Source organism: Oncorhynchus mykiss, chromosome 17 (assembly GCF_057628025.1).
Source record: "Oncorhynchus mykiss isolate SJ-2025 chromosome 17, ASM5762802v1, whole genome shotgun sequence".
NCBI classification, from domain to species: Eukaryota; Metazoa; Chordata; class Actinopteri; order Salmoniformes; family Salmonidae; genus Oncorhynchus; species Oncorhynchus mykiss.
This window is the reverse complement of record NC_143038.1, coordinates 49,806,689-49,831,792: the sequence shown is the minus strand read 5'-3', so window position 1 is coordinate 49,831,792 and position 25,104 is coordinate 49,806,689. Positions and strand designations below refer to the sequence as shown.

Genomic DNA, 25,104 nt, shown 5'->3' with positions numbered 1-25,104 from the left:
TGCTTCTAATATGTTTGAATCATCTGATCATGGAGAGCACTATAACAGCCCGTCCCTGTCCTGTGTTTGGCATGGCAGTATTAATACGTTTGGTTTGGGTATGGCCCTGGTGATGAAGTACACAGTGGATGAGATCAACGCCAACTCCACCCTACTCCCTGGCATCAGGCTGGGCTATGAGATTTTCGACACCTGCAAGCAGTCTGCCGTCATCGTGAAGCCCACCCTCTTCTTCCTCACAGAGGGCTCCAGCCGGGAGCTGGCCATCATGTGTAACTACACGGACTACGTGACCCGTGTGGTGGCTGTCATCGGCCCTTCCACCTCAGAGATGGTCTCAGTCATAGGAAAACTACTGGGATTCTTCCTCATGCCACAGGTTAGTTTGGTCACATGTTGGAAAGTTGTCTATCAATGCAAACAATAACATCCTCAAAAAACAAGGCGATAAAAAAATTAACAATACAGCTTTTCCCCCTCTACAACAATCCCTTAAATGTCATTTCGATTGAACTGTGTGCTGTGGTGAAACTAAGATGAACATATGAGATACAACTATAATGAGTATAGACATAACCGTTTGTTTTTAATCTACTGTTGTTTCATCTGTTTCATTACCATGTGCCCCCTGTAGATCAGCTACAGTGCCACCAGTGACAAGTTCAGTGACAAGAGTCTGTACCCATCGTTCCTGCGCACAGTGCCCAGTGACAAGAGGCAGGTGGAGGCCATGGTGCGTCTGATGAACAGGTTCCAGTGGAACTGGGTGGCTGTCGTGGGCAGTGAGGATGAGTATGGACGTCAGGGCCAGCGCCAGTTTTCTACCCTGGCAGCAGAGAGCTCCATCTGTGTGGCGTACGAGGGGTTAATCCCCATCTATAGAGACCCACAGCCTGTGGTCAGAGAGATGCTGGACCGCATCATAGAGAGCAAAGTGGGTGTGGTGGTGGTGTTCTCTCTCTCCCAGCCCGCCAGAGCCTTCTTTACTGAGGTCAGTAAGACAGCAAGTCACACAAGAGGTCTAGAGAATTTGACAATGTTGTAAAAGGTTTCTCAGAAGCTTTTCAAAAAGCTTTATGCAGCCGTTGGTTTGACTGCTTTTAAGTACAGTAATACTATTCATTTATAGCATCTAAATTCAGATTAGAGGTATACACTAATACCAGTGGAGGCTGGTGGGAGGAGCTATGGGAGGACAGACTCAATGTAATTGCTGGAATGGAATAAATGGAACAGAGTCAAATGTGGTTTCCAGATGTTTGTTGTGTTTGATACCGTTCCATTCATTGCATTCCAGCCATTGCAATGAGCCGTCCTCCTATAGCTTCTCCCACCAGCCTCCTCTGAATAATACATTTGTCTGTAAGAACTGGGACAACGTCAGATCCCAACATGCTGTTTGTGATCAGGTGATCAGGAGGAATCTGACAGGGGTCTGGGTGGCCAGCGATGCGTGGGCCCTGAACAGTGACGTGTCAACTCTCCCAAACATCCACACTGTGGGCACTATCATTGCCTTCACAGTCCACAGCCAGATCCTGGGCCTGCTCACACCCTACACCAGGGAACTCTTCTCCAGGATCAGAGAGGAGAGGGCCAGGCAGCCCTCACCAGGTCCAGATACAGAGCCAACCCATAGTATGAACCCATGCCCAGACTGCTGGAACCTGTCCCTAGACAACATAAGTCTAGTGACAAAGCCCATACTGCAGAGGTCAGCTTTCAGGGTCTATGCTGCCATCTACAGTGTTGCACACGCACTGCACACCATGCTCAGGTGCAATGCTAAGAGCTGCCTGAGGGACACTAAAAGCAAACTCTACCCCTGGCAGGTACATTCTCTCTCAGTTTTTTTCTCTCCATACATTGATTATGTGAAGCTGTGAAAGGTACTTTACACATGCAATTAACAAAGATAAATAACACATTGATTGACACCCGGCAGCTGTTGGAAGTGCTCAAGGAGGTTAACTTCAGTCTAAATGGAAGTCATTTTGAGTTTGACAGTAATGGAAACCCAAACATTGGCTACAACATACTACAGTGGGTCTGGGGAAACAACAGTCTGAGTTTCAAAGATGTCGGCACCTTCTACGAGAACCTGTCAATCAATAACACCCTCATCCAATGGCATACAGTATGCGCTAAGGTAATTTCCGCCCGCATCTCCTCATCAAACATTATGTTGCACTTTATCGGCTTTTCACATTTTTCCCCTCTGGGACTAAACATTTCAATGTGCCAGCTACGCTCTGCAAAGTGGTTCTCTCTGACCCCACCTCTGCTGCAGGCCCCTGAGTCTACCTGTTCCTCTGAGTGTGGCCCTGGCCAGGTGCGCAGAGTGAAAGGTTTCCATTCCTGCTGCTTTGACTGTATTGACTGTTTACCGGGCACCTTCCAGAATGGCACAAGTGGGTGATTCACAGACTTCCATCAATCTATGCATTAAAACTCGATAACTGTTGAGATTATGTTTTGTAGATTTATTTGCTGTTTTTCTCTAGCGACATGGACATCAGCTTTACACTTTTCTCACATGCTGACAAACGCTGCATAAAAAAATGCTACGTAAAAAAAAGCTCAATACATCTACCGAACTGAAAGGTGTGAGCGGTGGCATTATAAAACTGGCCTTAAGACTTTCTACTTTTATCAGGTTCTATAATTCTAACTACATGTCTCTGCTCCCTCCCTGACTCCAGTGGACATCCAGTGTACCCAGTGTCTAGAGGGCCAGTGGTCCCTGGTACGTAGCACCAACTGCACCGAGCCTACCTTTGACTTCCTAACCTGGGGCCAGCCTGAGTCCTTGGGGCTGCTGCTGGCCATGCTGGTGCTGCTGGTCTGTCAGGGGGCTGTGGGGGTCCTGTTCCTGCAGCACCGGGGTTCTCCGCTGGTGAGGGCCTCTGGGGGGCCCCTGGGTGGTGTGTCCCTACTCAGCATGATGGGGGGCTGTGCCTGCCTGCTGCTGTTCCTGGTCCGGCCAGGAGACATGGTGTGTCGTCTGCAGCTTCCCCTCAGCTCCATCTTCCACACGGTCACCTTGTCCACCATCTTAGCCTTCTCACTGCAGGTAAAGCCTAGACCTGTAGAACATCAGAAAAACATGAATCATTGAGATATTATACATCTACACTATATGACCAAAAGTATGTGGACATCTGCACCGTCGAACATCTCCTTCCAAAATCATGGGCATTAATACGGAATTGGTTCCCCCTTTGCTTCTATAACAGCCTCCCCTCTTCTGGTAAGGCTTTCTACTAGATGTTGGAACATTACTGCGGGGACTTGCTTCCATTCAGCCAAAGAGCATTAGTGAGGTTGGGCACTGACATTGGGTGATTAGGCCTGGCTCGCTGTCGGGGTTCCAATTCATCCCAAAGGTGTTTGATGGGGTTGAGGTCAGGGCTTTGTGCAGGCCAGTCAATTTCTCCAGCCCTGCATAATATGCCTCAGCTAACCCTCTTGTACTACCTCCCACACATGCGGTGACCTCACTTGGTTTAATTGATGTCTCTAGAGACAATACCTCTCTCATCGTCACTAAATGCCTAGGTTTACCTCCACTGTATTCACATCCTACCATACCTTTGTCTGTACATTATGCACTATTCTACCGCGCCCAGAAACCTGCTCCTTTTACTCTCTGTTCCGAACGTACTAGACGACCAGTTCTTATAGCCCTTAGCCGTACCCTTATCATACTCCTCCTCTGCTCCTCTGGTGATGTAAAGGTTAATCCAGGCCCTGCAGTGCCTAGCTCCACTCCCATTCCCCAGGCGCTCTCATTTGTTGACTTCTGTAAACATAAAAGCCTTGGTTTCATGCATGTTAACATTAGAAGCCTCCTCCATAAGTTTGTTTTATTCACTGCTTTAGCGCACTCTGCCAACCCGGATGTCCTAGCCGTGTCTGAATCCTGGTTTAGGAAGGCCACAAAAAAACCCTGAAATTTCCATCCCTAATTATAAAATTTTCCGACAAGATAGAACTTCCAAAGGGGGCGGAGTTGCAATCTACCTCAGATATAGCCTACAGAGTTCTGTCAGAGTCTGTGCCCAAACAATTTGAGTTTCTACTTTAAAAATCCACTTTTCCAGAAACAAATTTCTCACAGTTGCAGCTTGCTATAGACCACCTTCTGCCCCAGCTGTCCCTGGACAGCATATGTGAATTGATTGCCCCCCATCTATCTTCAGAGCTTGTGCTGTTAGGTGACCTAAACTGGGACATGCATAACATCCCGGCCATCCTACAATCTAAGCTTGATGCCCTCAATCTCACACAAATTATGAACCTACCAGGTAAAACCCCAAATCTGTAAACACTGGCACCCTCATAGATATCATCCTAACCAACCTGCCCTCCAAATACACCTCTGCAGTCTTCAACCAGGATCTCAGCGATCACTGCCTCATTGCTTGCGTCCGTAATGGGTTTGCGGTCAAACGACCACCCCTCATCACTGTCAAACGCTCCCTAAAACACTTCAGCGAGCAGGCCTTTCTAATCGACCTGGCCCGGGTATCCTGGAAGGATATTGACCTCATTTAGTCAGTAGAAGATGCCTGGTTACTCTTTAAAAGTGCTTTCCTCACAATCTTAAATATGCATGCCCCATTCAAAAAATGTAGATCCAGGAACAGATATAGCCCGTGGTTCACGCCAGACCAGACTGCCCTTGACCAGCACAAAAACATCCTGTGGTGTACGGCATTAGCATTGAATAGCCCCCAGGGAACTGAAAAGTCAGGAACCAATATACTCAGTCAGTTAGGAAAGCTAAGGCTAGCATTTTCAAACAGAAATGTGTATCCTGTAGCACCAACTTTTTGGGCACTGTAATGTCCATGGAGAATAAGAGCACTTCCTCCCAGCTGCCCACTGCACTGAGGCTAGGAAACACTGTCACCACCGATAAATCTACGATAATCTATCATTTCAATAAGCATTTTTCTACGGCTGGCCATGCTTTCCACCTGGCTACCCCTTCCCCGACCAACATCTCAGCACCCCCTGCAGCAACTTGCCTCGTATGGTTCACCAATTACTTCGCAGACAGAGTTCAGTGTATCAAATTGGAGGGCATGTTGGCATTCTCTATGGGGGTGCCACAGGGTTCAATTCTTGAGCCAACTCTTTTCTCTGTATAGATCAATGATGTCCCTCTTGCTGCTGGTGAGTCTCTGATCCACCCCTACGCAGACAACACCATTTAGTATACTTCTGGAACTTCTTTGGACACTGTGTTAACTAACCTCCAGACGAGCTTCAATGCCATACAACTCTCCTTCTGTGGACTCCAACTGCTCTTAAATGCAAGTAAAACTAAATACATGCTCTTCAACCAATCGCTGCCCGCACCAGCCCGCCTGTCCAGCATCACTACTCTGGACGGTTCTGACTTAGAATATGTGGACAACTACAAATACTTAGGTGTTTGGTTAGACTGTAAACTCTCCTTCCAGACTCACATTAAGCATCTCCAATCCAAAATTAAATCTAGAATCGGCTTTCTATTTCGCAACAAATCATCCTTCACTCATGCTGCCAAACATACCCTCGTAAAACTGACTATCCTGCCGATCCTTGACTTCGGCAATGTCATTTACAAAATACCCTCCAACACTCTACTCAGCAAATTGGATGCAGTCTATCACAGTGCAATCCATTTTGCCACCAAAGTCCCATATACTACCCGCCACAGCGACCTGTATGCTCTCGTTAGCTGGCCCTCGCTTCATATCTGTTGCCAAATCCACTGGCTCCATCTATAAGTCTTTGCCAGGTACAGCCCCGCCTTATCTCAGCTCACTGGTCACCATAGCAGCACCCACCCAAAGCACGTGCTCCAGCAGGTATATTTCACTGGTCACCCCTAAAGCAAATTCCTCCTTTGGCCGCCTTTCCTTCCAGAGATGCTGCCAATGACTGGAACAAATTGCAAAAATCACTGAAGCTTGAAGCTCATATCTCCCTCACTAACTTTTGTCGTGGAAATTTCCTCTATTACCAAATCATGAGAGAGCAAACCACACACAAGTCAGAGTTATCATAAAGTCCATCTTTAATTATATGAGCTTCTCAGATCAATTCAGTGTCCATACATGAATTCTCTGAGAGTGCTTACAAAACAGTCCTTAGTATCATTTATAGCCAAGACACACCCATCAAAACTCACATGACAAATAACAGATCTTAGGAACATTACACAAAGAACCTTTTACCAGAAAAAAGGAGTATCCTATAGCCAGCCAGCATTAGCTATAAATTATAATTCAGTTTGCCCTGTTAGACGAGGTTCTTATCTCGTTCTTGGTACCACTTAGGACCAAAACATTACCCCATCCAATGGCATATATCAATTGTCAATCCTAGATACTCCCAACAAAAATACAACCCCTCCTGGACAAGCTCACGGAGAGAAGTGACTGGCACACAGACATTGTGGAGCCAACTAACGGGTTCCCCATTAACTTTTCCCACATAAGCATACTTATGAAAATTGATAAAACATCTTATTTATCAATGCTACCAAAATAATTCTGATTCTGCCACAACACTTTAAGCACCAGCTGTCAGAGCAGCTCACAGATCACTGCACCTGTAAGTAGCCCATCCATCTACCTCATCCCCATACTGTTCTTTTGTTTTCTCTCCTTTGCACCCCAGTATCTCTATTTGCACATTCATCTTCTGCACATCTATCACTCCAGTGTTTAATTGGTACATTTAAATTATTTCGCACACTATGGCCTTTTTATTGCCTTACCTCCCTTATCTTACCTCATTTGCACACACTGTACATATACTTTTGTTTCTATTGTGTTATTGACTGTATGTTTGTTTATTCCATGTGTAACTCTGTGTTGTTGTTTGTGTAGCACTAATTTGCTTTATCTTGGCCAGGTCGCAGTTGTAAATGAAAACTTGTTCTCAACCAGCCTACCTGGTTAAATAAAAATTGTATGCTGTAGCATTAAGATTTCCCTTCCCCAGAACTAAGGGGCCTAGACCGGACCATGAAAAACAGCCCGGGAATATTATTCTTCCTCCACCAAACTGTACAGTTGGCACTATGCATTCAGGTAGGTAGCGTTCTCCTGGCATCCGCGAAACCCAGATTCGTCCGTCGGACTGCCAGATGGCGAAGCGTGATTCATCACTCCAGACAATGCTTTTCCACTGCTCCAGAGTCCAATGGTGGCTAGCTTTACACCACTCCACCCGACGTTTGGCAATGTGCATGGTGATTTTAGGCTTGTGTGCGGCTGTTTGGCCATGGAAACATTTCCTGAAACTCCCGACTAACAGTTCTTGTGCTGATGTTGCTTCCAGAGGCAGTTTGGTATTGAGTCCAGAGGCAGTCCAGAAGCAATTCCAGAGGCAGTTTGGTAGTGTGTTTTGCAACCGAGAACAGACTATTTTTACGTGCTTCAGCACTCGGCGGGCCTGCTCGATGAACTTGTGTGGCCTATAACTTCATGGCTGTGCCTTTGTTGCTCCTAGAAGTTTCCACTTCACAATAACAGCACTTACAGTTGACCGGGGCAGCTCTAGTATGGCAGACATTTGAGGAACTGACTTGTTGGAAAGGTGGCATCCTATAACGGTGCCACGTTGAAAGTCACTGAGCTATGCAGTAAGATCATTCTACTGCCAATGTTTGTCTATGGAGGTTGCATGGCTGTGTGCTTGATGTTATACACCTGTCAGCAATGGGTGTGACTGAAATAGCCAAATCCACTAAAACATACTTTTCTATATACAGTAAAGTGTAAACAGGTTTTCTTTGATGTAAAAGAAAGCCAACAGTCCAGGAGACATTTTAATGAATATGAGTGAGGAAGACCCAGAGTATCTTGAATCAAAGATTAGCTAATAGTCCATCCTCCTCCCTCTTTTGACAGATTGTGTATGTGACCGAGTTCCCTGAGAAGGCTCCGTCTCATCTGGATACACTGAGAGGCCCTGGAGGCTGGCTGCTGGTACTGGCCTGCTGTGGTGTGCAGGCAGGGATCTGTGGCTATTATGTCCAGGAGGGGCCCTCTTTATCCCGGTACCTGGCCAAGATAAAGGTGACCTTTGTGAGAAAGTTCCTACGATGCCCTGTGGAGCCCATCTTATGTCTTGGCCTGATGCAGGGCTTCAATGGCCTCCTTGCCCTCATATCCTTCATGTGTACCTTCATGGCTGTGAAGCCCATTCGACAATACAACCTGGCCAGAGATATCACCTTCTCCACCCTGACCTACTGTGTGGTTTGGGTGGTCTTCATCCCCATCTACACTGGTCTGAATGACAAGGAACGCTCCATTGTCCATGTATCTGTCAGTTTGCTCAGTAACATGGGGCTGATGGCAGCCTACTATCTGCCAAAATGTCACCTGCTGCTGAAGAAACCTGAGCTCAACACAGCAGAGCATTTCCGTACCTTCCTCGAGGGAGCTCCAGGAACTCAAGAGGAACAGGACCAGGGACCTGCAGGGGAGGGACAAGTATCAGGGAAGGGACAGGTATCAGGGGAGGCACAGGGACAGTGAAATGTATTATGTTTAATATTTCAATAATATATACAATTTAATTTAGCATGTTATACATTTCATGTGCATGTATACTAGTTTGAATGATTTCAGTTATTTATCTTTGCAGAAATTGTGAGTAAACGCACTGTAAAGGAGCAGGGCCATGCACAGACCTTTCAGGGGGTGCTCAAAATGAAAAATAAATAACATACCAAATATCTCTAACAATTTTTTGTTCTTGCATAGGCCTATTTATTTCTGCAACAACACACTCATCATCACAAACTGTAAGGAAGCTAGTAACAGTGCCTCCTAAAGATATGATTGACATCGGGAAAAGAGGGTGGGCTATCAGCTGACCATTGATGTTGATGATTGATGTAAATATGCTAGTTATGTAGCTCCATTTCCTTTGGTGATTGTGATTTACCTTTCTATATTTTTCTGTGCCTACCTCTACTGTGTGTACCAGACAACCAGACCAGATATTGATGATGATGAAGGCTAAATTAAGTGTTTATCAAATGTTATGATTATGTAGCAGTACTGTTGGTATTTAAACTAGCTAGTTAGCTACACATGCTAGAACGGTGAGCGCATCTCTCAAGCCATGCATGTTTGCATACCAGGTACGAGCAATCTCCATAGAGCCCCACAGTGGAGGTGTCATAATACCCATAAAACCTAGAGGTCAAACAGGGAAATGGTATCCAATAATTTTTCCACCATTAATTTTTCCCATAGGGAATTTTAGAATCACTTAAAACAAGGGCTGTGTTTTGTGTAGGCTTACCCTGGCGTGACATTTGATAACCATGTCAATCTCTCAAGAACAAGGGGACTTTTAGCAATATATTAGGCTCTATTTACTCTCAGATACGAACTTGCTAAGGGTCAGATCGTAAGTTACTGGGGGAGGGGTGATCCAAAATAGGGGAGGGTTGTCAAACTTGTTTTTTTGGCGGGGAGGGTTGTGTGATTTTTTTATTAGTCACTGGGGAAGGTAGTGAATTTTTTTTCCCCTGGTTTACAATCGCTCTTCTGCTTGTCACGCCCTGACCTTAGAGAGCCGTTTTATTTCTCTATTTGGTGAGGTCAGGGTGTGATGTGGGGTGAGCATTCTATGTTTTGTATTTCTTTGTGTTTGGCCGAGTATGGTTCCCAATCAGAGGCAGCTGTCGTTGTCTCTGATTGGGAATCATACTTAGGTAGCCTTTTCCCCTCCTATGTTGTGGGATCTTGTTTTTGTACAGCTCTTGTAGCCTACGGAATGGTACGTTCGTTTTGGTTTCACTTTGTTATTTTGTTGCTGGTTCTCATTTAAATAAATATGATGACCACAAATTACGCTGCACCTTGGTCTCCTTCATGCAACGCACGTTACAGAAGATCCCACCACAAAAAGACCAAGCAGCTGTCACGCCCTGACCTGAGATATCTCTGTTTTCTTTATATTTTGGTTAGGTCAGGGTGTGACTAGGGTGGGTACGCTAGTTTTGTATTGTCTAGGGTTTTTGTATGTCTAGGTGTTTTTGTATTTCTATGTTGGCCTGATATGGTTCTCAATCAGAGACAGCTGTTTATCGTTGTCTCTGATTGGGGATCATATTTAGGTAGCCATTTCCCTTTTGTGTTTGGTGGGATCTTGTCTATGTGTAGATGCCTGTCAGCACTCGTTTGTATAGCTTCACGTTTCGTTTTGTTATTTTGTTCAGTGTTTCATTCTTTAAATAAATACGAATGTACGCATACCACACTGCGCCTTTGTCCGGTCCTTATAATGAACATGACAGCAGCGTTTTCTGGAGGAGTGGACATGGGAGGAGATACTGGAAGGCAAGGGTCCCTGGGTGCAGGCTGGAGAGTATCACCGTCCAAGGGAGGAGATAGAAGCAGCTAGAGCGGAACGGCGAGGATACGAGGAATTAGAGGAACGACAACTATACAAGGGGTCACGGCACGGAAGCCCAAGAGGCAGCTCCAAAACATTTTTTTGGGGGGGAGGCACATGGGGAGATTGACGGAGTCAGAGTTTAGACCTGAGCCAACTCCCCGTGCTTACCGTGGGGCGCCGTGTTATGCGGTGATGTGCACCATGTCTCCAGTGCGCAGTCACAGCCCAGTGCGCTATATTCCAGCTCCCCGCATTGGACGGGCTAGAGTGGGCATCCAGCCAGGATGGATGGTGCCGGCTCAGCTCTCCTGGCCTCCAGTGCGTCTCTTCGGCCCAGGATATCCTGCGCCGGCTCTGCGCACTGTGTCTCAGGTGCGTCTGCACAGCCCAGTGCGTCCTGTGCTAGCTCCCCGCATTTGCCGGGCGAAAGTAACCATCAGGCCAGGACGGGTTGTGCCGGCTCTACACTTGAGACCTCCAGTGCGCCTCCACGGCCCAGTGTATCCGGTGCCTGCTTCACGCACCAGGCTTCCAGTGCATCTCCCCAGTCCGGTGAGACCTGTTCCGATTCCACGTACCAGGCCTCCAGCATGTCTCCCCAGCCTGGTAAGCCCTGTGGCAGCTCCACGCACCAGGCTTCCAGTACGTCTCCTCAGTCCAGTGAAACCTGTTCCGGCTCCACGTAGGAAGCCTCTACTGATGATCCATGGCACGAAGCCTCCAGTGATGATCCATGGCACGAAGCCTCCAGTGATGATCCATGGCACGAAGCCTCCAGTGATGATCCCATGGCACGAAGCCTCCAGTGATGATCCATGGCCCGAAGCCTCCGGTGATGATCCATGGCCCGAAGCCTCCGGTGATGATCCATGGCACAAAGCCTCCAGTGATGATTCATGGCACGAAGCCTCCGGTGATGATCCATGGCACGAAGCCTCCAGTGATGATCCATGGCACGAAGCCTCCAGTGATGATCCATGGCACGAAGCCTCCAGTGATGATCCATGGCACGAAGCCTCCAGTGATGATCCATGGCACAAAGCCTCCAGTGATGATCCATGGCACAAAGCCTCCAGTGATGATCCATTGCACGGAGCCTCCAGTGATGATCCATGGTCCGGAGCCTGCAGTGAGGATCCATGGCACGAAGCATCCAGCGCTGATCCTCTGTCCGGAGCCTCCGGCGACGGTCCCCAATCCGGGGCCCGCGGCGAGGGTCCCCAGTCCGGAGCCTCCGGTGACGGTCCCAGTCCGGGGCCTGCGGAGAGGGTCCCCAGTCCGGGGCCTCCGGAGAGGGTCCCCAGTCCGGGGCCTCCGGAGAGGGTCCCCAGTCCGGGGCCTGCGGAGAGGGTCCCCAGTCCGGGGCCTGCGGAGAGGGTCCCCAGTCCGGGGCCTGCGGCGAGGGTCCCCGCACCAGAGGCGCCAACAAAGTGGGGGGAGCAAGAGGTGGAGCGGGGTCTACGCCCCAAACCGGAGCCGCCGCCAAGGGTAGATGCCCACCCGGACCCTCCCCTATAGGTTCAGGTTTGTGGGGGGTACTGTCACGGCCTGACCTCAGAGAGACGTTTTATTTCTCAATTTGGTGAGGTCAGGGGTGGGCTTTCTATGTTCTGTATTTCTTTGTGTTTGGCCGAGTGTGGTTCCCAATCAGAGGCAGCTGTCTATCATTATCTCTGATTGGGAATCATACTTAGGTAGTATTTTTCCCACCTATGTTGTGGGATCTTGTTTTTGTACAGCTCTTGTATCCTACGGAACGGTACATTCGTTTTGGTTTCACTTTGTTATTTTGTTGCTGGTTCTCATTTAAATAAATATGATTACCACAAATTATGCTGCGCCTTGGTCTCCTTCAAACAACACACGTTACACTGCTTGTATTTTCCCTATAAACATTGGCTTTACTTACTTTTGATATCACCCTGATAAAGTTAAGAAACATTTGTGAAAGTTTGGTATGGTGGGGCTATTATTAGGCTTTAGCTAATGCTGGCCTATGATATGAAGGCAGTGCACCCCAGTGTAGTACTAATGTAGCTGGATTTGGCTGATTTTGGCTGATTTTTTGGGGCAGATTTTTTAATGGAATATCTACATAGGCGTAAAGAGGCCCATTATCAGCAACCATCACTCCTGTGTTCCAACGGCACGTTGTGTTAGCTAATCCAAATGTATCATTTTAAAAGGCTAATTGATCATTAGAAAACCCTTTTGCAATTATGTTAGCACAGCTGAAAACTGTTGTCCTGATTAAAGAAGCAATAAAACTGGCCTTCTTTGGACTAGTTGAGTATCATGAGCATAAGCATTTGTGGGTTCGATTACAGGCTCAAAATGGCCAGAAACAAAGACCTTTCTTCTGAAACTTGTCAGTCTATTCTTGCTCTGAGAAATGAAGGCTATTCCATGTGAGAAATTGCCAAGAAACTGAAGATCTCGTACAAAGCTGTATACTACACCCTCCACAAAACAGCGCACATTGGCTCTAACCAGAATAGAAAGAGGAGTGGGAGGCCCTGGTGCACAACTGAGCAAGAGGACAAGTACATTAGAGTGTCTAGTTTGAGAAACAGACACCTCACAAATCCTCAACTGGCAGCTTCATTAAAAAGTACCAGCAAAACACCAGTCTCAACGTCAACAGTGAAGAGACGACTCAAGGATGATGGCCTTCTAGGTGGGAGTTGCAAAGAAAAAGCCATATCTCAGACTGGCCAATAAAAATAAAATATTAAGATTGGCAAAAGAACACAGACAATGGACAGAGGAAGATTGGAAAAAAGTGTTATGGACAGACAAATCTAAGTTTGAGGTGTTTGGATCACAAAAAAGAACATTCGTGAGATGCAAAAATGAAAAGATGCTGGATGAGTGCTTGACACCATCTGTCAAGCATGGTGGAGGCAATGTGATGGTCTTGGGTGCTTTGGTGTTGGTAAAGTCATCGGATGGGGTCACAGTGTCTCCTGACCCCTCCTGTCTCAGCTTCCAGTATTTATGCTGCAGTAGTTTATGTGTCGGGGGCTAGGGTCAGTTTGTTATATCTGGAGTACCTGTCTTATCCGGTGTCCTGTGTGAATTTAAGTATGCTCTCTCTAATTCTGTCTTTCTCTCTTTCTTTCTCTCTCTCTGAGGACCTGAGCCCTAGGACCATGCCTCAGGACTACCTGACATGATGACTCCTTGTTGTCCCCAGTCCACCTCCAGTTTCAACTGCTCTGCCTGTGATTATTATTATTTGACCATGCTGGTCATTTATGAACATTTGAACATCTTGGCTATGTTCTGTTATAATCTCCACCCGGCACAGCCAGAAGAGGACTGGCCACCCCACATAGCCTGGTTCCTCTCTAGGTTTCTTCCTAGGTTTTGGCCTTTCTAGGGAGTTTTTCCTAGCCACCGTGCTTCTACACCTGCATCGCTTGCTGTTTGGGGTTTTAGGCTGGGTTTCTGTACAGCACTTTGAGATATCAGCTGATGTACGAAGGGCTATATAAATACATTTGACTTGATTTGATTTAAAGTGGGAGATTTGTACAGTGTAAAAGGGATCTTGAAGAAGGAAGGCTATCACTCCATTTTGCAACGCCATACGCCCTGAGGACTGAGCTTAATTGGAGCCAATGTCCTCCTACAACAGGACAATGACCTACAGCACAGCTCCAAACTATGCAATAACTATTTAGGGAAGAAGCAGTCAGCTGGTATTCTGTCTATAATGGAGTGGCCAGCACAGTCACAGGATCTCAACCCTAATGAGCTGTTGTGGGAGCAGCTTGACCGTATGGTACGTAAGAAGTGCCCATCAAGCCAATCCAACTTGTGGGAGGTGCTTCAGGAAGCATGGGGTGAAATCTCTTCCAATGACCTCAGCAAATTGATATCTATTATGCTAAAGGTCTGCAAGACTGTAATTGCTGCAAATGGAAGATTCTTAGATGAAAGAAAAGTTTGAAGGACACAATTATTATTTCAATTAAAAATCATTATTTATAACCTTGCCAACATCTTGACTATATTTCCTATTAATTTTGCAACTAATTTCATGTATGTTTTCATGAAAAACAAGGACATATCTAAGTGACTCCAAACTTTTGAACTGTAGTGTAGTATCCAAAAAGTGTTAAACAAGTCAAATGTATTTTATATTTGAGATTCTTCAAAGTAAACACCCTTTGCTTTGATGACAGCTTTGCACACTCTTGGCATTCTCTCAACCAGCTTCATGAGGTAGTCACCTGGAATGCCTTTTCCAACAGTCTTGAAGGAGTTCCCACATATGCTGAGCAATTTTTGGCTGCTTTTCCTTCACTCTGTGAAACTTTCAAAGTTCTTTGAATTGTTGTTGCCATAATACGGACTTGGTATTTTACCAAATAGGGCTATCTTCTGTATACCACCCCTACCTTGTCACAACACAACTGATTGGCTCAAACGCAGTAAGAAGGAAAGAAATTCCACAAATGAACTTTTAACAAAGCACACCTGTTAATTGAAATGCATTCCAGGTGACTACCTCATGAAGCTGGATGAGAGAATGCCAAGAGTGTGCAAAGGTGTAATCTAGGCAAAGGGTGGCTACTTTGAAGAATCTCAAATATAAAATATATTTTGATTTGTTTAACACTTTATTGGAAACGACATGATTCCATATGTGTTATTTCACAGTTTTAATGTCTAAATAAAGAAAAACCCCTGAATAAGTAGGTGTGTACACATTTTTGACAGGTACTGTATATTATATAAAAATATTAATATCATACAGTGGACACCTAAGCCTATAGGCCTATGCTTGCAGTGCCCTGATGCATTTAGCACTCAAATCTCTGACAGCTGAACCATGAGGAGGACTATTATTATTTTAGGAAAATAGCCTAAAAAACAATAAAACAGTTTTGCATATGCTACACATCGAAATAGTGTTTTTGTAATTTGTTATAGGCTGTTTTTAAGGACACGGAAATTTGGCGTTGGCAGGTCGGATCTTAATGCATATGGATGTCCTTAACATTTTCTCGAATAAAATTGTTCCCTTTCATGTTGTCGGGGGCCACATTTTCCTGAAGGAAACTCTGAAATCGCATATTCACATTGAAAGCCTGTCACCAATTGGATGGAAGCCTAGCTATAGACACCCTAAAGACTGGACTGGCAAGTGTGCTAGTCCAGCGTCACTTTGATTATGCCTGCACACCATGGTTTACCAGCATGTAAATAATAAGCTACCAGTCAAACAAGCTTGTAAGAATTGTACTTAAACACCCCCCTCATACTCATATTGGAGGTTGAGAATTGTGCAATCCCCAGTCACAATCTTTGTGTATACAGTGCATTTGGAAAGTATTCAGACCGTTTTACTTTTTCCACGTTTTTCCACATTAAAGCGTCGTTTTAAAATGGATACTATCATTTTTTCCCCTCATCAATCTACACACAATACTCCATAATGACAAAGCGTAAACAGGTTTTTTGACATTTTTGCAAATTTATACAAAAAACAAGAAATACCTTATTTACATAAGTATTCAGACCCTTTGCTATGACACTTAAAATGGAGCTCAGGTGCATCCTGTTTCCATTGATCATCCTTAAGATATTTCTACAACATGATTGGATACCACCTATGTTAAATTCAATCAATTGGACAGGATTTGGAAAGGCACACACCTGTCTATATAAGGTCCCACAGTTGACAGTGCATGTCAGAGCAAAAACCAAGCCATGAGGTCGAAGGAATTGTCCGTAGAACTCTGAGACAGGATTGTGTCGAGGCACGGATCTGGGGAAGGTGACCAAGAACCCTATGGTCACTCTGACAGCTCCAGATTTCTTCTGTGGAGATGGGATAACCTTCCAGAAGGACAACCATCTCTGCAGCACTCCACCAATCAGGCCTTTATGGTAGAGTGGCCAGACGGAAACGTCTGGAGAAAACCTGGTACCATCTCTACGGTGAAGCATGGTGGTGGCAGCATCATGCTGTGGGGATGATTTTCAGGGGCACGGACCGGGAGACTAGTCTCAATCGAGGGAAAGTACAGAGTGATCCTTGATGAAAACCTGCTCCAGAGCGCTCAGGACCTCAGACTGGGGCAATGTTTCCGGCGCCGACAGAGATGGCCGCCTAAATTCGCGTTCCTAGGAAACTAAGCAGTATTTTGTTTTTTTTACGTGTTATTTCTTACATTGGTACCCCAGGTAATCTTAGGTTTCATTACATACAGTTGGGAGGAACTACTGAATATAAGAGCAATGTCAAATCACCATCATTACGATCAGGAATATGACTTTCCCGAAGCGGATCCTGTGTTTTGCCTTCCACCCAGGACAATGGCTCGGATCCCAGCCAGCGAACCTAAACAACGTCGCCGTAAAAGGGGCAAACGAAGCGCTCTTCTGGTCAGGCTCCGGAGACGGGCACTTCGCGCACCACTCCCTACCATACTACTCGCCAATGTCCAGTCTCTTGACAACAAGGTTGATGAAATCCGAGCAAGGTTTGCCTTCCAGAGAGACATCAGAGACTGTAAAGTTCTTTGTTTCACCGAAACATGGCTCACTCGAGACACGCTATCGGAGTAGGTGCAGCCAGCTGGTTTCTTCATGCATCGCGCCGACAGAAACAAGCATCTTTCTGGTAAGAAGAGGGGCGGGGGGGTATGCCTTATGATTAACGAGACGTGGTGTGATCATAACAACATATAAGAACTCAAGTCCTTCTGTTCACCTGACTTAGAATTCCTCACAATCCAATGTTGATCGCATTATCTACCAAGGGAATTCTCTTCGATTATAATCACAGCCGTATATATAACCCCCCCCCCCCCCCCCCAAGCAGATACATCGATCTCCCTGAACAAACTTTATTTGACTCTTTGTAAACTGGAAACCACATATCCTGAGGCTGCATTCATTGTAGGTGGGGATTTTAACAAGGCTAATCTGAAAACAAGACTCCCTAAATTCTATCAGCATATCAATTGCGCAAGCAGGGCTGGTAAAACCCTGGTCATTGTTATTCTAACTTCCGTGACGCATATAAGGCCCTCCCCCGCCATCCTTTCTGAAAAGCTGACCACGACTCCATTTTGTTGCTTCCAGCCTACAGACAGAAACTAAAACAAGAAGGTCTGTTCACGCTGGTCCGACCAATCTGATTCCACGAATACGCTGATTCGGTGAGCGAGTTCATTAGAAAGTGCTTTGGCAATGTCATACCTACAGCAATTATTAAAACATTCCCAAACCAGAAACCGTGGATTGATGGCAGCATTTGCGCGAAACTGAAAGCGCAAACCACTGCTTTTAACCAAGGCAAGGTGACCAGAAACATGACCGAATACTAACAGTGTAGCTATTCCCTCCGCAAGGCAATCAAACAAGCGTCAGTAGAGACAAAGTAGAGTTGCAATTCAACGGCTCAGACAGAAGAGGTATGTGGCAGGGTCTACAGTCAATCACGGATTACAAAAAGAAAACCAGCCCTGTAGCGGACCAGGATGTCTTGCTCCCAGACAGACTTAATAACTTCTTTGCTCGCTTTGAGGACAATAAAGTGCCACTGACACGGCCCACTACCGAAACCTGCGGACTCTCCTTCACTGCAGCCGATGTGAGTAAAACATTTAAATGTGTTAACCCTCGCAAGGCTGCAGGCCCAGACGGTATCCCCAGCCGCGTCCAGCTGGCTGGTGTGTTTACGGACATATTCAATCAATCCTTATCCCAGTCTGCTGTTCCCACATGCGTCAAGAGGGCCACCATTGTTCCTGTTCCCAAGAAAGCTAAGGTAACTGAGCTAAACAACTACCGCCCCGTAGCACTTACTTCCGTCATCATGAAGTGCTTTGAGAGACTACTCAAGGACCATATCACCTCCACCCTATCTGACACCCTAGACCTGATACCTCCCTAGACACCTCCAATTTTCTTACCGCCCCAATAGGTCCACAGACGACGCAATCGCAACCACACTGCCCTAACCCATCTGGACAAGAGGAATACCTATGTGAGAATGCTGTTCATCGACTACAGTTCAGCATTTAACACCATAGTACCCTCCAAACTTGTCATCAAGCTCGAGGCCCTGGGTCTCGACCCCTCCCTGTGCAACTGGGTACTGGACTTCCTGGCGGGCTGTCCCCAGGTGGTGAGGGTAGGTAACAACATCTCCACCCCGCTGATCCTCAACACTGGGGCCCCACAAGGGTGCGTTCTGAGCCCTCTCCTGTATTCCCTGTTCACCCACAACTGCATGGCCATGCACGCCTCCAACTCAATCATCAAGTTTTCGGACGACACTACAGTGGTAGGCTTGATTACCAACAACGACGAGACGGCCTACAGGGAGGAGGTGAGGGCTCTCGAAGTGTGGTGTCAGGAAAGTAACCTCACACTCAACGTCAACAAAACAAAGGAGATGATTGTGGATTTCAGGAAACAGCAGAAGGACCACCCCCCTATCCACATCGACTGGACAGTAGTGGAGAGGGTATTAAGTTAAGTTCCACGGAGTACACATCACGGACAAACGGAATTTGTCCACCCACACAGACAGCGTTGTGAAGAAGGCGCAGCAGTGCCTCTTCAACCTCAGGAGGCTGAAGAAATTCGGCTTGTCACCAAAAGCCCTCACAAACTTCTACAGATGCACAATCGAGAGCATCCTCTCGGGCTGTATCACAATCTGGTACGGTAACTGCTCCGCCCACAACCGTAAGGCTCTCCAGAGGGTAGAGAGGTCTGCACAACGCATCACCAGGGGCAAACTATCTGCCCTCCAGGACACCTACACCACCCGATGTCACAGGAAGGCCATAAAGATCATCAAGTACAACAACCATCCGAGCCACTGCCTGTTCACCCCGCTATCATCCAGAAGGCAAGGTCAGTACAGGTGCATCAAAGCAGGGACAGAGAAACTGAAAAACAGCTTCTATCTCAAGGCCATCAGACTGTTAAACAGCCACCACTAACATTGAGTGGCTGCTGCCAACATACTGACTCAACTCCAGCTCACTTTAATAATGGAAATGGATGGAAATTGATGTAAAAAATGTATCACTAGCCACTTTAAACAATGCCACTTAATATAATGTATACATACCCTACATTACTCATCTCATATGTATATACTGTACTCTATCATCTACTGCACCTTGTCATCTTTATGTAATACATGTATCACTAGCCACTTTAAACTATGCCACTTTTATGTTTACATACCCTACATTTCTCATCTCATATGTATATACTGTACTCAATACCATCTACTGCATCTTGCCTATGCCGTTCTGTACCATCACTCATTCATATATCTTTATGTACATATTCTTTATCCCTTTACACTTGTGTGTATAAGGTAGTAGTTGTGGAATTGTTAGGTTAGATTACTCGTTGGTTATTATTGCATTGTCGGAATGCACAAGCATTTCGCTACACTCGCATTAACATCTGCTAACCATGTGTATGTGACAAATAAAAATTGATTCCATTTCATTTGAAGGTTCACCTTCCAACAGGACAACGACCCTAAGCACACAGCCAAGACAACACGGGAATGGCTTCGGGACAGGTCTGTGAATGTCCTTGGGTGGCCCAGCAACATACCCAAGAAGACTTGAGGCTGTAATTGCTGCCAAAGGTGCTTGAACAAAGTACTGAGTGAGGGGTATGAATACTTATGCAAATGTGACATTTCAACCTTTTGCTTTGCTTTGTCATTATGGGGTATTGTGTGAAGACTGATGAGGTAAAAGTATTTTTAATACATTTTGGAATAAGGCTGTAACCTAACAAAATGTAGAAAAAGTCAAGGGGTCTGAATACTTTCAGGATGCACTGAATATGAGTTTTTTTAACTGACAAAATAAATCAGTCAATCGATCAATCCAAACTGTGCAGCAGCCAATAGATGAATGGAAAGAGACAACAGTTACAAAACACCAACAAGTTTAATGACATTCAGAGATTGTCAAGCCAAGCCTTTGGTACTGGAGAAGCCTACAAGGTAGGGAGGGATGTATTTTCTGTTTGTGGAGATTGACATAGTCTAATTATTGTGGTGTTGAAAACACATACCATGATATTGAAGTACCCAAAGTCGGTATGCTTTGTTTATTGGGTGTGTCATGCATTGGCACAGAAACCTGTTGGTGGAAAATTTGGCATCAAAATGTTGAAAATCTCATTTCCCCCAAGCTGATCATTATCTGCTGCCGGCTCTGATCGTAATGTAATGAAACAGGCAGGGAGAGGTAGCTCGTATGTGGTGGTCAGTGAAAACTCCTTCTGGCCCATAGCTCTGTGTGCCATCCAAAATGTATTTTACAATACAAAAGGAGGGTCATGTAAAAAAAAAAAAATATTGGTACATTTATTTTTATGACACCTTGAGTTGGACCAGCCCCTCCCCCCAGTAAATTTCGATCTGTCCCTAATTGGCATCAAAGTAAACATCATGCAAGACTACAAATCCCTGCAATCTCCTGCACGTAGTTTACATCTTTGCTAACAGCATCGTGTCAATTTAAAACTAGCACAAGACAGTTCACAGAATTGTCAATTTAAAGAAATGTAGCCAATTCATGAATTACTAAATGTACATCTGCCTTGTTTCGGCAGTCTCGTCCAGATCATCATGGCATTTGTAGTTCTTTATGATAGCCACATTAGCAGCTAATTAGCGTTTCATTTTGGGGGGTTAATACAGGCGAATATATTGATACAATTCACCTAGTTCTAGAGAGACTTATACGGTTATCAAAATGTCACGCCAGGGTAAGCCTACACGAAACACAGCCCTTATGTAAGGTTTTACGGGTATTATGACTCGTACTGTGGTACTCTATACAGGGCAGAGTCATGGGTAACTGTGGGTGTATGGAACGCGAATCAGCTAATTGGCCAGATTTGTGCCACTCAAGACCGTTTTGCGAGGCTGATTGAGCTGCACAACCAGCCATTGTTGACAACTGTAGCATTTTAGCTAACACTAACCTTTTTCTTAACCTTAGCCTCTTTCTCCTAACCTACCGCAGTAATTATCCTAACCTGCTATGTTAATTCCGTTAACCTGGTACATTAGTTCTCTTACCCTGCCATGAACACATTAAGCTGACCAGAGGAGCACCTGTCTATGGCTGGTTTAACCAATAATGCAGTGTTGATGTTACACCCATCGCTGTTGAGCCTCCCACTTCTTTTGAAATGCCCCATTTCAGACAGACTTTAACTATGCAGTCAACCACACTTGGACCCTATATTTGGGGGAAAGGCGCAACTGGGCGCCAGCGTAATCCGTACAGGGCAGATCAACGGATGGGGTGGGTGGTCGATAACTTGGGGGTAGTGGGTCCAGTACAACAATGACAAAACATTTATACAAAATAAATGGAGGGGGGGGGGGGGGGGGGGGGTGGACCACAACACAGGTGGAGCCCTATCTGTGCACGTGCATGTAAAGGAGGAAGTGGTGTTCAACCAGATGATGCGCTATGAGGTGTAAAACAGGCTTACTGCATTTGCCAGAGATGATCAGTGATGTAGTTTGCTAGGTCACCCACCAGAGGACGCAATCAGACAATTTATCAGCCATAAACAGACAAAAAGACATTAGGGAAAATCTTAGGGTCAGTGTGGATTTAGCTGAATAGTTTATGTCTAATGACTTTTACAATAAAACATCTGATTCCATTATAATGGGTTGGTGTGATCATCCTATTCGTGAAAATACACAATATTTCACTAAATACTATAACGATGTGATGCAGCTATGAAGTGCCTATTGCACTTTTGATGAATCATTTGTGTTAAGAATCAATTGAGTGATGTGATAGGCCTAAGCTATATGTACATCTGAGTGAATTAAGCAACAGATAATTGAATACGGAAGATGTTTAATACAGCCCACTAAATTGTTGTGGTTAATCTGCTGTTAGCCTCTGGCATGTTTGACCTTTTCTATGTCTATTTCAACCTATGAGTTTGAAGATTTAAACGGTAAAATGCTGAACCAAAATGAAAAACCAAATCCGTCAACTATAAATCATAACACTATAAGCATTTGATTATTTTTTCCCTCAATTCTGCAATGTCGTGCTCAACTTTACGTTTTCTGTTGTTGAAAGGCAGGCCGATGTAATGAACCTATGCGCTATAGTCCGGTAGACCTGTCCTACATGGTTAGCTGAAACTAAATACGGATATATCCTCTGGTTATTAACATCGATAAGTCACCTCTATGACACATTACATGGATGTGGAAGCTGCGTTAACCTGAAATCCGGTGCCCTCGAACATGACCCGCTCTTAATAATTGTCCATTAATATATTTAGGCTACAGTGTCCGTCTGTCATATGCTGCCTAATGTGCATAGTAGGCTAATATCTAACAGCGTTAATGCATGATAAAGATTCACTCAATGAATCCAATTTCTTGAGCAATTTGGAATAATAAGCACTTTTTTTTTTACTGCGTTTGAAAAAATGAAACTTTCATTGAGGTCGGTGCTTGAGTTCTCTTCAGAATAATTTAACATTTTAATAGGGATAATATGATCACTTAAACATGAAGCACAACATGTAGTGGTTTGTACGAAAGCATTCACCTTTAGGCATTGGAAAACTGTATTCCCTTATATTAAGAATGATAAAAACAACATGTTGGTCTTCACCCCGCTTCATAAAAGCATCAACTAATTTCAGAATGGGAGTTTTGGATTGAAGATTAAGACTAGGCTATTTACCAAATGGCTACAGGTATGACTGTGTGATGAAGTCTGGTATTGAAGTGAGCTGTCTATTGTTACCCAACGAGACAAGACGAAATGAAAAACCTCACTACATAGTCCGTGCGTTCTATTCTTCTGGGCAGGCTGATTACTGCGCGGGATAAAAGTTGTTTCGACAATAATGTGGGGAATCGGAGAGCACTAATGAAGCCATTAGGGATAGAGCAGCGCAGCTCTAATGCGGTCCCTTAACGCCCTGATTACTAAAGGCTTGGTTTTATTGGGAAACAACCGGCATCAAATGTGTTTATCATGAGTAGGGAAGTCCGGTGGAGGCATGAACCACCAGCCACCGGGGAACGGGTGCAGCAGCGGGAGAACCGCGCGACCAAAGATCCTCGTGCCCTCTCTCCCTCTCTTTACACTCATTGCCTCTGGCGTGTTTAAAGCTTGTTTTACTGTTTCAAGTTTTAATAATAATCCTCCAAACTAAAGGCGATTTTTGTCTGGGCAGAATGTATGGCCATTTTCATCGCAATTATTTAATCACGAGCCGCAGCTTAATTTTCGTTATCAACTTCTGAAACAGGCAAGAATGAAACGCTAAGTGTGGACACTTGCCAAAATGGAGGATTTAATTTATGGCCATTGTAGCCCAGACGGCTATTGTTAATGTGAGCGCAGAGACGGAGTAAGGATGGTACACGGCTTTTGTTAACAAGTTTTTAACGGGAAATACTCAAAGTAGACGTTTCGGATATTTCAGCAGAGAGTCGACAATAATGTTTAATTGTTTGAATACTTAACTATTTCTTGAACCCCACAAGATGGCACAGACTATTTGCCAATAAAGAGAAACTCAAAAATGGAGGATATCAGCTCAATTATTTCTTCAGGGTTTTAAACATTTCATCAGGTATTTTAAATGAGCATTTATTGAAAAAAGTATATTTATATTCGATTTAGTGGATTATTAGATTAGTCCTACAAATAGCCTATCATTAATTTGTCTAGATTAAAAGTAGTTTAGTCAGTTATTGAAACAAGAATGACATGTTATCTATAATCAATTCCTCTATCAGTTCAGGTAGCCTAAATGTTACAGAAATTAAATCGTGGCAGTCTCATATAACACACCTACAAAAATTATGAATCATGAAAATATAGCCCCTAAATGTTCACAAAACGGAGAATTTAGAAGTAGGCTATTCATTTGTTTTACATTTGTGAAAACAAAAAAATGCCTTTATGCAATAAGAAATATCTTTCTTCAGTCTCCCGGTAACATCTGGCTGCTGCCGAGGGGTTAAGGTTAGTAAGAGCCCTGAAGAGAAAATAAATTCCATCACGTCCATATTGGGTGGAGCTGTCTGGACTCTTGTTATAGTGATAGTCATCACACAGGAGGTTCCACGGAGTAGACAGAGGTTAGGGAGAGTCTCTCTCTCTCTCTCTCTCTCTAGCAATAACCTCCCTCAGACTCAAAATCATTTTGCTACATTATTGATAACAGTCATACAATACTACAAGCTATTAAGTTTGGAAGCATAACCTGATGCTTCCTCTAAATAATTCCTCACAGTTTGGGACATGATATCGCCAAGTTGGCCTATCAAACAAATCGAGACACAAATGAAATATGTGGTTAATTTCGGGTTTATGTTAATTAGGCTACATTTAAGTAATTTAATAAAATCTAATGTAGGCCTAGATCATTATCTGAACAAAAATGAGTGATAAAGTAGCCTAATGTGTGTCAGGCCAGGGGGAGATGGCAGGAAAGTGCTGGACAACCATCTTTCAGGTCTGTTGTGTTCAGCAGTAGATTTGCAATTCACAAAAGGTCTAAAACAGACTGGAATAAACACCTTTTGGTAACCCTCCTACCTGGACTCGGTCTATAGGAGGCTGGTGGGAGGAGCTACAGGAGGACAGGTTCACTTCAATGGCT

The 25,104-nt window shown here is 44.8% G+C and overlaps 1 protein-coding gene and 1 long non-coding RNA gene across 2 annotated transcripts in view; one reads left to right on the top strand and one right to left on the bottom strand.

The window, feature by feature from the left end:
- Positions 1-9,872, top strand: part of LOC110494416 (taste receptor type 1 member 3) — a 24,223-nt gene extending 14,351 nt beyond the window's left edge. The window contains exons 2-8 of the mRNA XM_021569423.3: positions 79-379; positions 635-991; positions 1,410-1,832; positions 1,946-2,149; positions 2,291-2,411; positions 2,703-3,073; positions 7,914-9,872. Of these exons, the coding sequence (XP_021425098.3) occupies positions 79-379; positions 635-991; positions 1,410-1,832; positions 1,946-2,149; positions 2,291-2,411; positions 2,703-3,073; positions 7,914-8,546 (2,410 nt within the window). The 3' untranslated portion in view covers positions 8,547-9,872. The remainder of the gene's footprint in view (positions 1-78; positions 380-634; positions 992-1,409; positions 1,833-1,945; positions 2,150-2,290; positions 2,412-2,702; positions 3,074-7,913) is intronic.
- On the bottom strand, positions 2,469-25,104 carry LOC149976072 (uncharacterized). The gene is made up of 3 exons (XR_016488000.1): positions 25,041-25,104; positions 8,438-8,484; positions 2,469-3,086 (listed from the first exon to the last, which is right to left on the bottom strand). It is a non-coding gene; the product is annotated as an uncharacterized LOC149976072 (long non-coding RNA).